At 35.5% G+C, this 17,705-nt stretch overlaps 1 protein-coding gene across 2 annotated transcripts in view; it reads left to right on the forward strand.

Annotated features, from left to right (window-relative positions):
* cntfr (ciliary neurotrophic factor receptor) overlaps window positions 1-17,705 on the forward strand; it is a 330,218-nt gene that overhangs the window by 289,366 nt on the left and 23,147 nt on the right. For both annotated transcript variants that reach the window (XM_028463551.1, XM_028463550.1), the window contains one exon: window positions 264-427. In XM_028463551.1, coding sequence (XP_028319352.1) covers window positions 264-427 — 164 coding nt within the window. The remainder of the gene's footprint in view (window positions 1-263; window positions 428-17,705) is intronic.

Consider the following 17,705-nt stretch of genomic DNA (forward strand, 5'->3'; position numbering starts at 1 on the left):
GTACATGACTGAAAAGTTTGTGAACCACTGATCCACAGTAATCGCGAGTCCATTATCATCTATTGTATCCTAGTGTGAACTCAGTGTATCGTACCACCCCAAGTAATAAAATATTTGCTTTCAATCTGTGATGTACTTTTATAAAACCTTTTGTACAAGGGGAAGTTTTATATTATGATAGAAACCCCATATATCTGTTTTTCAATGAAGAGATTTATCAGCATACTTCCTTCCCATTTCCTTTTTTTTCTTTCATCTCACAGTCAAACCAGACCCACCGGAACGAGTGACAGCGACCCCAATCCGCTTCAACTCTCGTAGGCTTGAGGTATCCTGGCAGAGCCCCGCCACATGGCCCGACATCGACAACTTCCCCCTCAAGTACTTTCTTCGATATCGACCACTCATTCGAGAGCAGTGGCAACATGTGAGTACTGTCAGTGAGTGAAAATGTTTTAGCATACTCATGTGCTAGTCACTACCTAGTTTTCATTCCGGTTTTTTTCTCTCTCGTTTTGGACAATTTGAAATCACCATAAAGATTTGCAAACCACAATTAGCATTTTCCAGAACAATCTGTACAAAGAGCAATAATAACATTCATTTCTCAAAATACTTAGCCTTTGTCTCAAAACCAAATAATTCAGGCAATGAACTTGTCAGTGCAATCAAAGAATCATTCAATCACTGCTTATAAACAAGACAGTGAAAATGGTTCAGTTTAACAATGGTGTAAGTATTTTCCAAGGTGAAATATGCCAAAGGTTTGGATCAAAATGATTGAAAACATGTGCAAGTATGAGCTTTTTGGAGGTGTTTTGCAAGAAATCAGGAAATTGACTAACAGTTAAGCATGATTTTACGTTATGTTAGTAAATATAATTTCCGCAAATAGGCAGGATGACCCTGGTAATATTAGGTAAACACAGAATCAGGAAATCACAACCATAACTTACATATCCCGGTGTTCCTGCTGGTCAGGCAATAGATTGTCATATGCATGCAACAACTGGGGTTCAGGAACTGGGAATATGGTCCATGAGCGTTCTGTTGTGAGCTTCAAACCACTGACCGATTGTGACAAAGCGATGGAAACTCACAAATGTCCCAAGTCTGCTCTTCTCCCTGCATTAGGGATCACATCCCTGTGAAGTGTCTAAGGTGATAGGATAGTTAGTGTAATGGGAATCTGAGTTCACACGCCATTCTCTGAACTGGCAGCACACGTTCTCTCCTCCTCGGCCTGTAGCATCAACTGTAGCTCCATGTCCAATCAGATTTCTCCCACCTGTTACTCCTTGAGCCAAATTGAAGCCTCATCCAAATACGTGAAGTTGGTGGCAGCTCCCTGGATTCTAGTTCCATTACTCACCGCTCCGTGCTAGTGTGACTAGAGCACAGATGGGCTACTTATATCACAGCAGGGGGCCACAAAAGTGTGATTGTCTGATCCAATGGCCACATTATCAACATTTATGTTAGAATAATGTCCAATCGGAGTATTAATACAGGAAAAAACTCAGATTTTCTGTGCGTTTTGTGAGTAATTATATGCATTTTTGTTGTCATATTGTGTGTTAGGAATAAATTTTTTGTATTTTCATTGTCACTTTGTCTATTTTTGTTGTCATAATATGTGTTTTTGGAGTAATTCTGCTTAATTAGGATGTTTTGTGTTTGTGTTTCTCATTTCGGGGGTTTTGGAGTCATTTTATACATTTACTCTGGGGGCTGCAGAAAATTAGACTGAGGGTCGCATGTGGCCCCCGGCCCGCCATGGCACATACTTGGACTAGGGTAATACAATGCACCAATTAGCCTTTACTGTATTTCCTTATAGGTAACATAAGTTAAATATTTACTTTTAAAGAAAATATTTTACTGTGAGGTCTTACAGTAAGCTTTATTCTACCAAACCTGATTTATCAAATCAATAATGATCTTGAGAAGAATGGGGGGGAATTATATTCCTTTCACAAGTTCTACTCTTTTGCTGATATTTTGATGAAAAAAGGCCGCTATATATTTACAGGGTAATAATTTTCAAGAGTGAACCAATACAGAAGATTTTGATTGACACATGAGCAAAAGAATATGTTTCAAATAGCAGGTAATTGAACTAAATAATTTGCAAAGATGTAAAAAAAAAACATTTGGTAAATGCTGCAGATAATGAGTTGGAGGTTGTACAGGTAGACTAATGGTTAAAATTCTGAAAAACAGAAAATTTAAGCAAGCATCTTGTAAACCAGAGCAACAACTAGCGAGTAAACGTGAATTCCATGTTCCAGTGGATGTAAAGTGAATTCTACTATGAAGCAGAACTAAAAAGTAAAGTAAAGCTGAATAAACGGCTAAACAGCAGCAGTAAAGTAGAAAAAAAATCAACTTTTATGCATATATATATTACTTTGTGAGGAGAAAATCAACTATCTGTCATGGAGCTTTTTAAACGGAGTCTCGATTGTGGAATTAATGAAAGAAAACCTCTGTCCAAGTACTGTAGTGCCACACACGATCCAGAAAAACATGGTAATAAATAGCTTGAAAACAAAAATGGAAAGCAATAGGCTAGCAATTGTGGGTTTATATCAATTATATATATATATATATGTGTGTTGCAATATTTGCAATATTGTAAATAGTTCTGAATATCTTTAATTAAATGATTTAGAGTAAAAATCTGAAAAATTGCCTAAAAAAGTTGTTCAGAAAAAGCAAACATGAGGAAAAACGCTGCTCGACAAATGTTGTTAAATGGTGGAAATGGTGTTAAATGTTGCGAGACAATGTTTCCAACTAATTGCAGTTTGAGCTTGACTTAATTTCAGAAGTACAGTATGTCTCCACAGGAAATTGCATATATTCTTGAAGCTGGATAGATTATCTTTAAACCATGCCATTTGATTTCACTGGCACCATTTTGACGCCGCAGTAGAATGAGAACTGTGTGTCTGTGAATGATCAGCAGTCCAAACTGTTATGCAAACAGGGATTTTTCATAAGGAAAATGCATTGTCTAAAGAAATGCCTTTGAGAATATGCAGTATAGATATTAGTGAAATGATCCAGCATGTAAATGTTTGAGTTTGATCCCTGGTCAGACAGCATAATTGCTCAGCTGCTTTGGTGTATGTTACTGTTCCTGACTTTTTCTTGTGGGTTCAGTTCCCTGGGGGCTCCGTATAGTAAAAGCACATGTGTCCACTATAGGATTCCTGGGATGAAAGCGACGTCTACTGAGGTTTAATGTTGCACGGTTATTATCATGCACGTCAATGGTGTGCTAAGGTGTTGTTCTTAGAGCTTGGGTTACAGTGCCTCACTCCTCACATGGATCCTCTTTACATTTCTCTCACAGATGGATAGATGGATGGATGGATAAATGGATGGATGGATAGAGAGATAGAGAGATAGATAGAGAGATAGAGAGATAGATAGATAGATAGATAGATAGATAGATAGAGAACTAGAGAGATAGATAGATAGATTGAGAACTAGAGAGATACCGTAGATGGATAGATACTGTAGATAGATAGATGGATACATACTGTCGATATATACTATAGATAGATATATACTATTGATAATGTGGATGGATAGATAGATAGATAGATACTGTAGATATATAGATATACTATAGATACAGTAGATATATAGATATACTATAGATACAGTAGATAGATAGATAGATAGATAGATAGATAGATAGATAGTTAAGATAGATAGATACTATACTATACTATACTATACTATACTATACTATAGATAGGTAGATAGATAGATAGATAGATAGATACTATACTATAGATAGATACTATACTATACTATACTATACTATACTATACTATACTATACTATACTATACTATACTATACTATATTATACTATACTATATTATACTATAGGTAGATAGATAGATAGATAGATAGATAGATAGATAGATTGATAGATACTATACTATAGATAGATAGATACTATACTATACGATAGATGGATAGATGGATAGATGGATAGATGATAGATGGATAGATGGATACATAGATACATAGATACATAGATAGGTAGATAGATACTATACTATAGATAGATAGATACTATACAATACAATACTATACTATACTATACTATACTATACTATACTATACTATACTATACTATACTATACTATACTATACTATACTATACTATACGATAGATAGCTAGATAGATAGATAGATAGATAGATAGATAGATAGATAGATAGATGGATAATATGATGTGTTTCTTGCAACAAGTCATCGACAATTAATGGAGATCCTTACGTGACGCAAACTATTGTCATTTGTCATTTCCCCCTAGCCTCCCCCCAGAAAAAACCTTATTTCAGCACATTTTTGTATTTTAGAACAAACTTCAAGCACATCAACCCACCTTCTTCTCAGGTTTTCTGTGTTTCGAATACAAAGCTACCGCACCACATGAAGGCCCAGGATATTGAAACGTTTTGGTAATAAAAAAAAAAATTGGTCTTTAACTTAATGTAGCCTCAGCTTTAGTAGTTCAGGGGCTAATGAGATTGTATTATCTCACCATGTCCCCCTGTAGCCAGTATAAGGATATAATTGATACTGGAGTGACATAAACCATTGTGTGGAACAGACTGGTTGGCCAACACTGAATAAGCATTTTTAATTCATTAAATACTAACACAATCACATTATAGAATATATATATATATACATATATATATGCATTGATGCCAGACTTGAAACATCCCATTGCTAATCAGAAAGGGAAACTTTTAATGCATCACTTCTGTTTAATTCAGTCTCCCTCAGATTTTTCTGAACTTAATAAAGTTTGACTTGCACTTGAGAAGAAGTAAACACTCCATAACCTTCTAACTTGAATTTTAAGTTGTCAAGGATTTCTTCAAAGTCTTTTGCAACATTGAGATAAAAGCCCAGCAGCCATATACTTAAGAAAAAACAAATTACAGCAATTAAAGTAATCAATTTGATGTTTCAAGTGATTTATTAAGAAGAAGAACAAGCAGTTTTGTGGAAATGAAAGACTGGTCCAGGTTTCCAGTGAAGAACAATTTATTCTTCAGGGGTTTTTTGAGAATATTAAAGGCATTTTTTTTTTCTTTGCTGTTTCAACAAGAGGCCTAAAATAGTTAATAGTTCTTCATGTTTCATGTTTACGAAAGTAAATTGAGATTGAGTGGAATATTAGAATCGACTTTGCATTATTCTAATGAATTCCAACATTCATATTCAGTTGTTGTATTCAACCGCTGGTATTTATATTCACTAACAGTTTAGAGAAAGGAACATTCTTATATGATCTCAGCTTTTTAAGGTTCAAACTAATGATTAATACTGACACACTTTCAAATATCTCTTTTCAACTCTCACCGCTAATCAATCAATCTGACATTTGATGTGAATATATGAACAGATGTGAACAGTGGGCAGATTTAGGTCAATATTTGGATAGAGTAAGCACACATAATGTGAAAATTCCCTTTACGGAGGCGTTGACAGCTGAAAACTGCGATTCGTTTTCACACTGCTCTTTGATCAATGTCTTAGTGGTTGTGGTTTTTATTTTCATAGCATTAAGTGTGGTGAGAGAATTCGACACATTTCATTTCTGGACTTGGCTCAGTCTTCACAGTATTGCGTCTGCTGGTTTAATAATTGTTGGGTAATAATGTCAACAGTGTTTCATAACTGTACAAAGTGTTTCACTGGTTCGCCATCAATCTTGTGTTGCAAGAATAAAATATATACAAGAACAAACAAAGGCAAAGTGCACTAATTAACAGTAGAGCAAGGATAATATATTGTAATATATGTAAAATAGGGTAGAGATGAGCTTTCAGTTGGATTTTTCTTAACTGTCAATTTCAGAAATTACACTTATACTTCATTGAACATTACGTACAGGTCAATGATTCTTTTTGTTTGATATACTGTGGTACCAGTGGTAGAGGCCATATCCAAAACACCACATCAAGTTTATTAAAGTCTGATTGCGCTTTTGGGCAGAGAGAATAACCATACTCTGGTTTTTACATGTTAAAGTAAAACTGACTGACAGTTAGAGTACCATGCTAGCCATGTTACAGTAAAGAATGACCACAAAAACACTGTAAATGGACTGACATGCACATATTTGCAGTGAGGAAGTGCAGGTGTTTGTAAATGATTGTAGAAACTCACTAGAATGCAGTGAAACTCTTTACTGGAACAAGAGCCCGCCCCTAGACATGCTCTGGTTGGCTGAGTCAATTGAATATTGATTACCACCTTCCTCCGCCAATAGTGCATGCTATTGGCTAAAAAGAAGCCAGTCACCAATCAGCATTTCATCGAGCAAATTCTGCTTTTATAGCCTTTGCTACTGAGAATTGGCTTTATATTTGACGTAAATCTCTACGTTTTTTGGGCGGACTACAGATTTCTACAGTTAAAATATGATTTATTGTCATCAGGTTAATGATAACTACATGTATGTTCTGGCCCCTAGTGGTGAAATAATTGATGCATCCTTGCATTCAATTTTTTTATGTTTAATTTTTACTGTCTGGAATGTCGTCAGGATCATTTAAATTAAGTTAGTTTAAATTTAGTTGATCAAAACTTGAACAATAAACCTGCTCAGATTCAGTAAACCATGGATCCCTGAGGGGGAATTGGATGACATTAATGCTGCCCTCGTACATCTTTATATGACCTGAAAAACAAAAAGGATTAGTCAGAATAATTCATGTCAGTCCAACTTATAATTACCTTTTAATTGTATCTTACTCATTATTTTAAATTAAAATGTTATTTTTGACATGAATGTTTTAATTACAGTTTTCTTTTTTATTAGTATTTATTTTGTTTCCTCACAGTACAACCTATATCTTCCTTTTAATTGTATCTTACGTTATCTTTGACATACTATTTTGTTTAATTATGTGTTTTTTTATTTATTAGTATTTATTTTGTTTCCTCACAGGAGTAAAAAACTAATATTTTGTGAAAAAAGGACTAATATTTTAAATTTAAAAAGATGTATGTGGAAAACGTGGAATTTGGGAAAAAATAAAATGCATACAGTATGCATTAAATGTGTAAAATATTTTAAAAAAAATTGTAAATCGAATCGCAATTGCAATACCTGTCAGGAAAATTAGGTTTTTTGTCAAAATCGTGCATCCCTAATCTGTAACGACGAAGGGTCCTTCATCAATCTAAACAAAAATTAGCCATGTAAGTCATGTAGAAGTTTAGAAATTATGGGTATTTGATTTTCGGAGAAAAGTGGATGGTGCTTAAGAGGTTAATGGCAGATCAGACTCAATCTGGATATACATCAAAACAGGTAGTATAAATATTGAAGCTTTGTAGGAAAATAAAAATTAAATAAAGAAACTCGTGTTGGCATTGTAAACAGGTAAGCATCGTATATGTAATACTTTTTGTTGCGCAAGACTGATTAACTGCTTGCCTTTAGCACAGCTAAATTGATTAGCTGCCTCAGTATCTCACTTCTGTGGAAACCGTCAGGTTTCAACTATTAGAGGGTGACATAAATCATTAAGCAGTGGAGGTAAATGAGGCTGCCAGAAAAGGATACACTGTTTTCTTGGCCCTATATAAACTTCAATAATTGTACCTTCGAAGGTTGAGTGCTAATTGAAGTAGTTAATAGGAACGCTGAGGAATGTGTGTTAATGTGGTTTGGCAGCGAAGCTGGATGTGAACGGTGCTCGCATGTGACTTCATGAACCATATTTGGAGAAATGAAAGCCCTGCAGTGATCAGAACAATCTTTACAGAGAGACATTCATCGTTCTGAGGAATGAAGAAATGACTGGCCCAGATACTTTGACTGAAGGGGAGAAACGAGAAGACGTTTTGAAGTGGAGATGAATGGAGTGCATCAGAAGAAGAAAAAAGTCGTTAATGCTTAGCAGACTCTTGGTGTGGTTGTAAAGCCAGATATGGTATATGATAAAAGCAAGACGTTCATAAGGACTTATACGTATCTAGGTAGGGAAAATGGTGCAACCTACGTTTTGAAGGATCTTATATGAAGCACCAACGTGTGGAAACACTTAGTTATGGTCTGTATTAGAAGTACCAAGAGAAAATGGAGAAGTTGGCGGAGCAAGAGGAGATGATTAAGTGTAGAGAGTAACATCAGACACATAAATGATGGGTGTGAGTCTGTTAAAGGGGGTTTAAAAGAAGCTCCTTCTTAAGAAAAGTTGGAGAAGTTGTTGTTTACTGAGGTTTGAAGTCCCTGGAAGAGGACTGGAATGTTTCAAAGGAAAAACAGGCAAAGCAGAGGTTTTTCAAGCTGTAGGATTTTGGGTGAAGGCTAATCCATGAAAAAGCAATTAGACGAGTGTAGAATAATTAATAAAAATTATCAAAAGATTTTTGTTTCAGTTATTTTCTTATATGTTTAAATCATCTACTTGAAGGTTTTTAGAGCACAGCATCCTTTGTAAGGTCCAATTCAACCTGCTTTAATGGAATGTAGATATTGAACGCCATAGACTTTTAACAAACTTGTGACTATAACAGCAAGAACTACTGCTGTTTTATCAACAAACTATAACACTATAACACAGAAGATTTCTTTGGAAATCCCCAGCTAGGAGACTACAAAATCCAATATATCTGCTCCAAATAAAAATAATTACCTTATTGTTTATATATTTAAATCCTGATGCAAATTTGGTCCATGGTAAACAAACAAACAATTACTTATAATCTAACAACTAAAGCGCAAACTAAATCTCACACTAAATCACTTCATAATAAGCTTTTTGTGGCATTGGCCAATTTGAAACAGCCATTGATTTTCAAAAGGTTTTTAAAAGTTAGCATTAGTTAGCTGTAGTCTAAATAAACATCAACAACTTCCCATTTTGGTGTTCATGCTTTATGAAATAAATCAATAAGATAAAATGAATAAAAAAAGCAAACAAAAAAAAAAAACAATTAATGGAAAGAACCAATATACAGTAGAATACCAATAACATAAACAGAACCAACTTGCCTAATCACCATGGTAACTACAATCGTAAATCTAATGTTACAGTAAAAGGACAAAACAAAACATGAAGCTGCACTCAAAAGGAGATTGTATTATAACTGTTAGCTGAAGTATTATCAAGAACCCCACTCATTTGAAATTGCTGCTCAAACAATTTATATTTATATTTAAAATCCATGTAAAGCAGAAAAAAATTTGTCAATGACCACTGAGCCAAATTTGAAGGATGAAAAAAATTGTATTTAAAATTAGGTCTCAAAATCATGGACAAACAAGCACTTCTCTCTGCTCTGAGACGCTGGGGGCGTATCAGTTAGAGGCACTGGAACCACGCCCGCGTGTGGGAAGGGCTCCGACTTTGTGTACTTTCAATGGGAGAGAGCATCAATAGTGCTTCCAAAAGTCCTCGGATCGGACCAAATGAGGTGTCAGCGGAAAGGTCTGCGCTGCCCGAGTCCGAATATGTGCATCCCTCCCGGGTAGAGTCAAAAAAAAGTCTTAATTTCATGGAAAATGTGACACCAGTGGATGCGTTTTATTCCCCCGAGTCCGGATTTGTGGTTTGTTTTTGGTTAGGGGCCGAATCGCGCCCGCTGGAGGTCGCGGAGGTTTGGTGTCCTTCAGCAGCAGGGTCGGGTTTATGCTAATGATGGCTCCGTTACGTAACGCGGCCATGGTTTCTGACCCACCCATGGCTTTGTACGTGTTTTAAGAAATACACTTATGACCTATTTAATGTGTTTAGAAGACAACGGCTAAATTTGCTTTACACAGACTTTAAAGCCTTTTTTTTTTTTTCCTTTTTAAATAATTCACTTCCCTTTTGCTTCAAGGGTGTAACAAAATGTTACTAGGAATCATCGCTGATCCTGAAAAAATCTATAGATTAAAATATGTCTGAGTGTTACTAAAGGATCAGTGAGTCATTTAGTTTCCCATAGCCGTGGAGCTGTGTTGTTTCAACTCAATCCCTCACAGAGATGTGAACTCAAACTCTCAGCGCAATTAAAGCAATGGTCCAGTAACTATGATAAGAACAATTTCAGATTGCTCAATATTCTCTTCGTGCTATGAAACTGCATCTGCTGTGCTGTAATTGCCCTTTGGGGATGATGCTGAGCCTCAGTCAGCTGAAAACACACAAGTTTCCAAGCACATCCACACACATAATAAAAGACACACACACACACAACCAAACGCTAGTACGCGTGTAGATAAATACACAACAACTCTCTTCCACCCACACATTTTTTTTTTTTTCCCCTTACAATTACAGAGGTTACTATGCTAATAATAAATAATTAATTAATTCATAAAAGCAATTGTATCCATATCACGTTTTCCCAGATGGTCTTAAGAGAAAAGCTCAGCCACATTTGTTGGTTTTATTATTCTCAAGTATAAAAAAACTAACTGGAGGCGGAATACTGGATTATTGGTGACCTCAAGTGGCTGAGGAATTAATGATGAAAGCAATGTAGGAATGACTGTTGAATGCATGTAATGAGTGTACACAGGTACACATTGGCTGCATGTTCATGCACACGTGCACTTTCGCTAACACACACCCTTTTACAAAGCTACAGAAAAACCTTTTTTTCTGTTACAGTTGCAGCCTCTATTAAACCATTTTATAATTTTTTTGTTATTTCATTATTTATTTCTTATATATCCTGTTATCCTGTACATGAATATTTTTCTTGTTGTTTTTTTTTTTTTTTTTGTGAACATTTGTTTCCTTAATATATTGTATTTTTTTATATCGCATTAATTCTGAGTGTCACTTTATTATCATTGCAACAAGTACAATGAAAGGTTTGGTGCATGCCATTCAGTGCAAAAAGACAAAAAAATATATAAGAAATATGAAATTCAAAAAAAATGTGTTATAATAAAAACACAATACGACAAGATTAAATTAATTTAAATAAGCACTGGCAAAGCTGTGCTGTGTGCTGCTTAAATAAAATTCATTGTTTCTGTTTATGTAGTTAAAAAGAACCGTAACACCCACACATGTCATGTATTTATACACACATGATGCAGGGCAGAACATCAAATGCAAATGCAACGGCTCTTGAACAAGCATCATAGCTCAGAAAGGTGTTTTTTTCCCTTTAATTATTATTATTCATTTATCTTTTGTAAGGCATCCCAAATCTATCAACGCTCAACAAATTCTGCCTCGCTTTTTATTTATTGTTACATTTTTAATTGTCTGTGCTACTTCTTATACCTTTTATTAACTTTCTCCTCTCTTTTATTGTTGTCCTATTTTTACTCGCTTAAAAAGCCCTGCATGCTCTGTTTGCATGTTTTAAAGATCTGTATGAAATGTTTCAGTCATGGGTTCCTTCATCATCACACTGTCTTTTTTTTTTTGGATGCTCATTTATGTTATAATGGGCTGTGTTTGCCAGAAGTCACTCTAATCCGGCGAGCACTTAGTTCAATCAATAGTAAACCGTGTGTGTGTGTGCGTGTGTGTGTGTGTGTGTGTGTGTGTGTGTGTGTGTGTGTGTGTGTGTGTGTGTGTGTGTGTGTGTGTGCACTTCCGTGAGTAAATGCGTTCTCTTGTACTACCTCAGCCTTAGGAGCATAAATCTGTCACATTTGGTGAATAAATGGCTTGACCCTGTATAATGAATAGTTGAGTTTTAGATAGTATCTGGTTTGCGCTTGGTTTGAGGTTAGAATTAGCATACTTCAGATTTGAGTGATATCAGGAAAGAGGAATGCCTTTTGATTTGTGCCTTGAGTCTTAAAGTCTGCTACTGGAAACAGACAATGAGGGGCAATACTGCCCTCTATTGGATCAAAAAAATTAGAAGAATTGTAACATGGTGAAGAAATATGAATGTCAGAATGAAGATTTGATGTTTTGCCTTAACACAGTGTCATCATTTTTCTCTTTAGAGCAATGCTTCATCCCTCCGGGGAGTCCATTTTGACACTCAGATCAAGAAAAATGTTTGATTTCTTTTCTTTTTTTAATGACGCAAATATGGTTGTTTGAGAGGAAGCAATACATTTGTCATACTATCACATTTTTCCACCACAGAAGTAGTTGAAGACTATAATATAGAGACAAAAAAACATTCATTTTAGAAACAAAAGAACTCAAAGCAGAACATATCCAAGAATGTATTTACTTTAATACATTCTTCACATGGTTTTTTTTGTCTATGACCAAATTAAAACACATCTGCGACCCAGTTAAGAACCCTAACTATAGAACATGTTCAAGAAGTGTTTTGGAAGCACTGCGCTTTGACACACCGAACACTACTCAGTCTGCGGATCTCAAATAATCTCTGATTACAATTATTACTTTACTTAATTTGCAAAGGTGGGACAATGTATTTTGCAACAAGATATTACGATATAAAAATTTCAGTAGATGTATTGTCGAGGGTACGAGTGGTATCGCAGGAGGAAAGTCAACACCGTCTCCTACACACCATATTGGTATAGCTTGTTTTTAGTTTTTGTATATATTTCTATTGAGTTGAAGAGGTCTTACCCAGAGTAAGTATGTGAGTATGTCCACAGTTGAAGTCAAATACAAGCAAATTTATTTTGCTTTTTTTTTCTTACCAAAAATATTCTAATGTTATCGCGAGCCCTATTGTATTGTGAGATCAATGTATCATCCCACCTCTATTAAATTGCGATCAAATGCTCCTCCCTGTCAGTAGGTGGCAGTACATACCTACTGATGTTACAACTCGTTTAGGTTTTTTTTTTTTTTTTTTTTTTTTTTTTTTTATCTTCAGTACATGTCTGTGGCTGTGTTCGAAATTGCATACTAACGTACGACTCATGCTAAGTCTGACGTCAAAATGAGAATGAAGTGTGTTCCAATTAGATATTATGGAAAGAGTGAGTACGCTAGAAAGACCCAGATGTATAGTATATCAGGACATTTTTGAAGTATGCGCAGTGGGCACACTAGTCATACTTTACTGCCCCATGATGCATTGCGAGCGGATACGTAAAATCGTCCTGGGACCGGCTTCAAGCTAAAACGCAAACATCCCCTTTTCATAACAAAAACATCTCTTCTTGTCTTCCATTAGTTTCTTAGCGCTTTTGTAAATAGGGCTCTTGTTTTGAAGTTAAACAGAAGGTTCGTCAGTAGCACAATGGCGAGGCTCTGAAAATCTGTGAAATGTTGGCATGAAATGTGTTTTTGTGAGTTTTATGGATCAATTAACCACATGTTGATATTCTACTTGGTCACTTTTTTTAATTAAAATGCTTTCAGAACTTCCAAAAGTGGCGAATAAATGGAGAAATTTAGCCTCAGTGTGCTTCAGGTTTTTGTTGAAATGCATCCTTAGAAACTTGGAAGTATAATTAAGTGGGATTGGTCACCATCCTAATCATACTAATAGTATATAGTAGACGGTATTTACTCATTGAGTGTGTAGTACGTTAGTGTGCGATTTCAAACACAGCCTGTGTGTTTTGTTCAGAGGTTTTTTTGTGCTAATTCTACAGATATTTTTCTCAAACGGTTTAGAAATTAAAACAAAAAACACGTGTTGGTTATGCCACCATGAACAGTATGTGAATTTGCATTTGTGTTTACTGCCGGGATTTTGAAAAATATGACATTTTTGGGATATGACAGTTGTACTATGTTCCTATGAATACCATTATAATTGCAAATCATACTTAAAAATTGTCAGATGCAAAGGTCATTCAACACCTAAATGTCATCCTCTGCATTTTTACCTCACCGTCATCTCTGTTCTGTCTTCTTCCCTTAACTTAGAAATAGAGTTGTCTCTGAAATTTCACTTGACCATTCCATGCAAGCAGTAGCTTTCAGTATACCTATTTCAATCCAATAGTTCCTCAAACACCCGACGATTCATCCATCCACCCAGACATCTCATCCCCAACATGCACTGAGCCACTTGTCCAACCATCCGTCCCTCAAGTCATCCATTTGTAACCATGGGTGCCATGCATGATGAATGTTCAGACCTTGTTTGGGGGAATCATCTCAGCTAAAGGACACTGCTACAGACAGATCATTTATCAAAACCACACACACATTATTAAGACACGCACACACACACACCAACACACACTTAGAGGGCACATTCATTTTTGTCAAAGTTGTCATCTTTTAGTTCTGCTTTGAAAATATATTTGCACCACACATCCATAATAATCTGGCATTATTACATAACGGTCAGTCATGAGGCGTCATGCTATTGTGTTGGCTAGCCTTTAACTGAGAGTAAGTGCAGAGCTATGTGTATTCTAACACATTTCTACCAAGAACAAACATGGATTTATTCAGGAATTGATTGTGCAGTAGGATGTCTGTGGGGTCGTATCACAGCAGCCAGTCTTCCTTCTCTGCCTTCACACATCACTGAGCCTTGACTTCTTGTGATTCTTGATATTTTCCCCCTTGGGCCACTTTTGATAGATTGACTGCTATAGACGACCACACCTCCTCTCCCAGTCCTATCCAGTCCTCAAGTGCTAATATTATGGACTTTGTCTAAATGGCTAAATCTTGTTCTATTACTGGTAAATATAACTCCTGTTCTGGTAACACTTTATCAGAATCAGAATCAGAATCAGAAATGTTTTATTTGCCATGTACAGTTTTGAGGACAGTACAAGGAATTTGACTTGGTGGTTGGTGCACAAAACAAGCAACAAAAAGAAATAAAAACTATAACTAAGTAAACAGAACATTATTAAACTGTTTGTTAATGTGTTAAAAAATGCTTGTTCACAGTTTGTTAGATAGAAAGCAAATAGATAACTTACAAGCTGTTAGTTAACAATTTTTAAATGACATGTAAACTGTATGTTTATGATTTGTAACGATACCTTATAAATGAGTAATAGATCATGAATAAGCTAGTAGTAAACTACTTGCTAAGTATCAGTTAAAACATTAGATAATTTATTTGGACGTTATTCTAAAGTTGTAATTATTCCTCATTTACTAACGTATATACAATTATATAAGTTGACGAAGAACTATAGGAAACATCTGACCTCTGTAATTGTAATTTCTCTTCTGCTTCTCGACAAGGGCGTCACATTTTCTCTGACCCTCACAACCCTTCCCCCGACCCCCCCCACTCCCCCCTGCCCACGTGCTGTGTTCTTGAGTTTCTGTGTGACTGTGTTTTGCTTTTCGTGCACGTACGCCGAGGAGGTTTTCTCCGAGTTTTATTCTGTCCTCTCCAATAGGGAAGTCGGTTTAAAACCTGCCTTTTCCCTTCACCTCTCCTTCTGTTGTTCTCCCATGTTATATGTGATTGTCTTTTCAGGTTTCTTTGGACGGGATTAAACTGAAATGCATTTTTGTTGCTCTGTAACATGTGCAATGACAAATAAAGCTCATTTTGATTCTTGTAAACAATGGTTTCGGTACTAAATATTAAGTTGAATTCAACCATACAATGTGTTTATTTTGATTTTTTTTAATATTCTGTCTTTCACAGTTGAAGTGTACTTATGATAAAAAAATGTACAGACCTCGCCAGCCTTTGGAAGTGGGAAAACTTGCAAAATCAGCAGTGTATCAAACCACTGTAGTTATAAATTATTACAGTTAACATGCAATTTATGAATTGTTAACTAACAGCTTGTAAGTCATCTATTGGCTATCTATGAGACACAGTTTTATATCCTGAGCAAATATTCAACAAGCAATGTATAACTCATTACCTAACAGATTATTAATGATCTATTAACTACTTATAACGGATAGTTATTATAAAGTGTTACCCATGTTCTTCTTTCCACCTTGCAGTGGTCATAATATAATGGCTCAATACAAAATTGAGATATACTTACCAGAGAAGGTTGAAAATACTAAATTCATGTTTAAAGTTGGGAAAAGCAACACGTCATTGGCTAAATGAAGACAAAAGCAACTAAAAAAAGGGTTGCGTTTCCGTCAGACTCTATCGTAGAGAACAATAAATCTCTCTACTCTTTGCGTCTGGTTTATTTCCAGGCTGCAGTTGCAATGTTTCAGCACTTTCTATTAGTTGAGCTCTGGATGTATCCCCATGTATGGGTGAATGAAGATGAATGGGGCCACTGCCCTCTCCTCTACCTTCATTGATTTCTATATCACTACGCCAATCTGTGGGATGTCACACACAGGTTCTATCTGCTTCAAGATGTCAGGATGCACACATTCTCCATAATAATGTCCTCTGGGGGGGGTTCATGTGTCATGGTCAATAGGGTTTGATAGAAAGAAGGAGGCAGAGTGCAAATGAAGGTAAAGAAATGGAATTTGTCGTGATTGTCAGCAAAGTCACAACAGTCATGCCGACTAAATATTCATACCATTCAAACAGTGGATTTAAGGGGAAAAAAACATTTTTATCCTCCATCTTCAACGTATTTTCTGCAAGAAAAGTCTTAAATCCAATATTTTACCTAATGTGTCTGACTCGTTTACATAATACTGAATCTCATTTGGTTCAAGAACTGCAAACCACGAGGCTCAATGTGTGTGGTATGCACAGGAAACAGGCTGAAACAGATTTATGCAGTAATTACCATCCTGCATGACTGTACAAAACCCAAGGATACATTTTTACTTGGTCGAGCTTTTGGACTGTTTTTTTTTTTTTTTTTTTTTTTTTGCTTCCAGCACATTGGAAGGCGAAGTCATGAAACTAGGTGGTCTTAGACACAAAAATCATGCAAACACAAACACAAGTATGCACACACACACACACACACAGTGTCTCCAGGATAATCTATGTCAATGTCACAGCATGTCTTCAAGCAAATGTCATTAGTGAAATAGAACAGTCATCTGCAAATTAAATGTTTTCGACAATTAAGTACCTTTCACTTTTGTAGAATGAATATTCAAAACTAAAACCTCCATTAGACATTAGCTTTGGGCTGATACATACTCTCTTTCCCATATGTTGGCAGATGTTATATTGATCAATGATCCTGATCATGGTACCATGATCATTGCACTCTAAAGACTTAGAAGATATTTCTATCCCTATTATTAACGATACAGTGGGTCCAAATGTATGAGAACCCCCATTTTTTTTTTTCAAAGAATCGCAATGAAATGCGCAATTTCGATCAGATCCGGATTAAAATTGGTGTGGTAATTGATAAACAAACCAGATATAACTGAGTAAAATCTCGTAAAGATTGGTCAAATACAAACGGTGAAATTAATTATTAAAATTTCACCAATGATGACAGATTGGGATTTGTCCATTTTTGAAACTGATCCAGCATCAGACTATTGATCCGGATCCCCTCTAAAATGTAATGGAATCATTTAAAGCAAAGTCTATCTTTACTTTAAATTATGTCAGAATCCATTTAGTATTTTTGATGTAATCATGCTTAACAGACAAACAAAAAATGAAAGTGCTCGAGCAGCTTAGACTTTCGAAAATGCCCAATTTTGTTTTTAGCTGTTTCCATCAGTGACAAAATTTGTCATAATCATAGTTACTGGATCTGCGGACGTCAGTTAGATTTTTCGGAATTTTTAAGAAAATAAAAACTGCTTTCAATTTTATATTAGGCCATATAATAGGCTCATCCAACGGTTCATCAACTCAAATCACTCAATCATGTAATTAGCTCAATATCCCAACACTAAAAATAAATGACAT

This window comes from Gouania willdenowi, chromosome 12 (assembly GCF_900634775.1).
Source record: "Gouania willdenowi chromosome 12, fGouWil2.1, whole genome shotgun sequence".
In the NCBI taxonomy this organism is placed as follows: Eukaryota; Metazoa; Chordata; class Actinopteri; order Blenniiformes; family Gobiesocidae; genus Gouania; species Gouania willdenowi.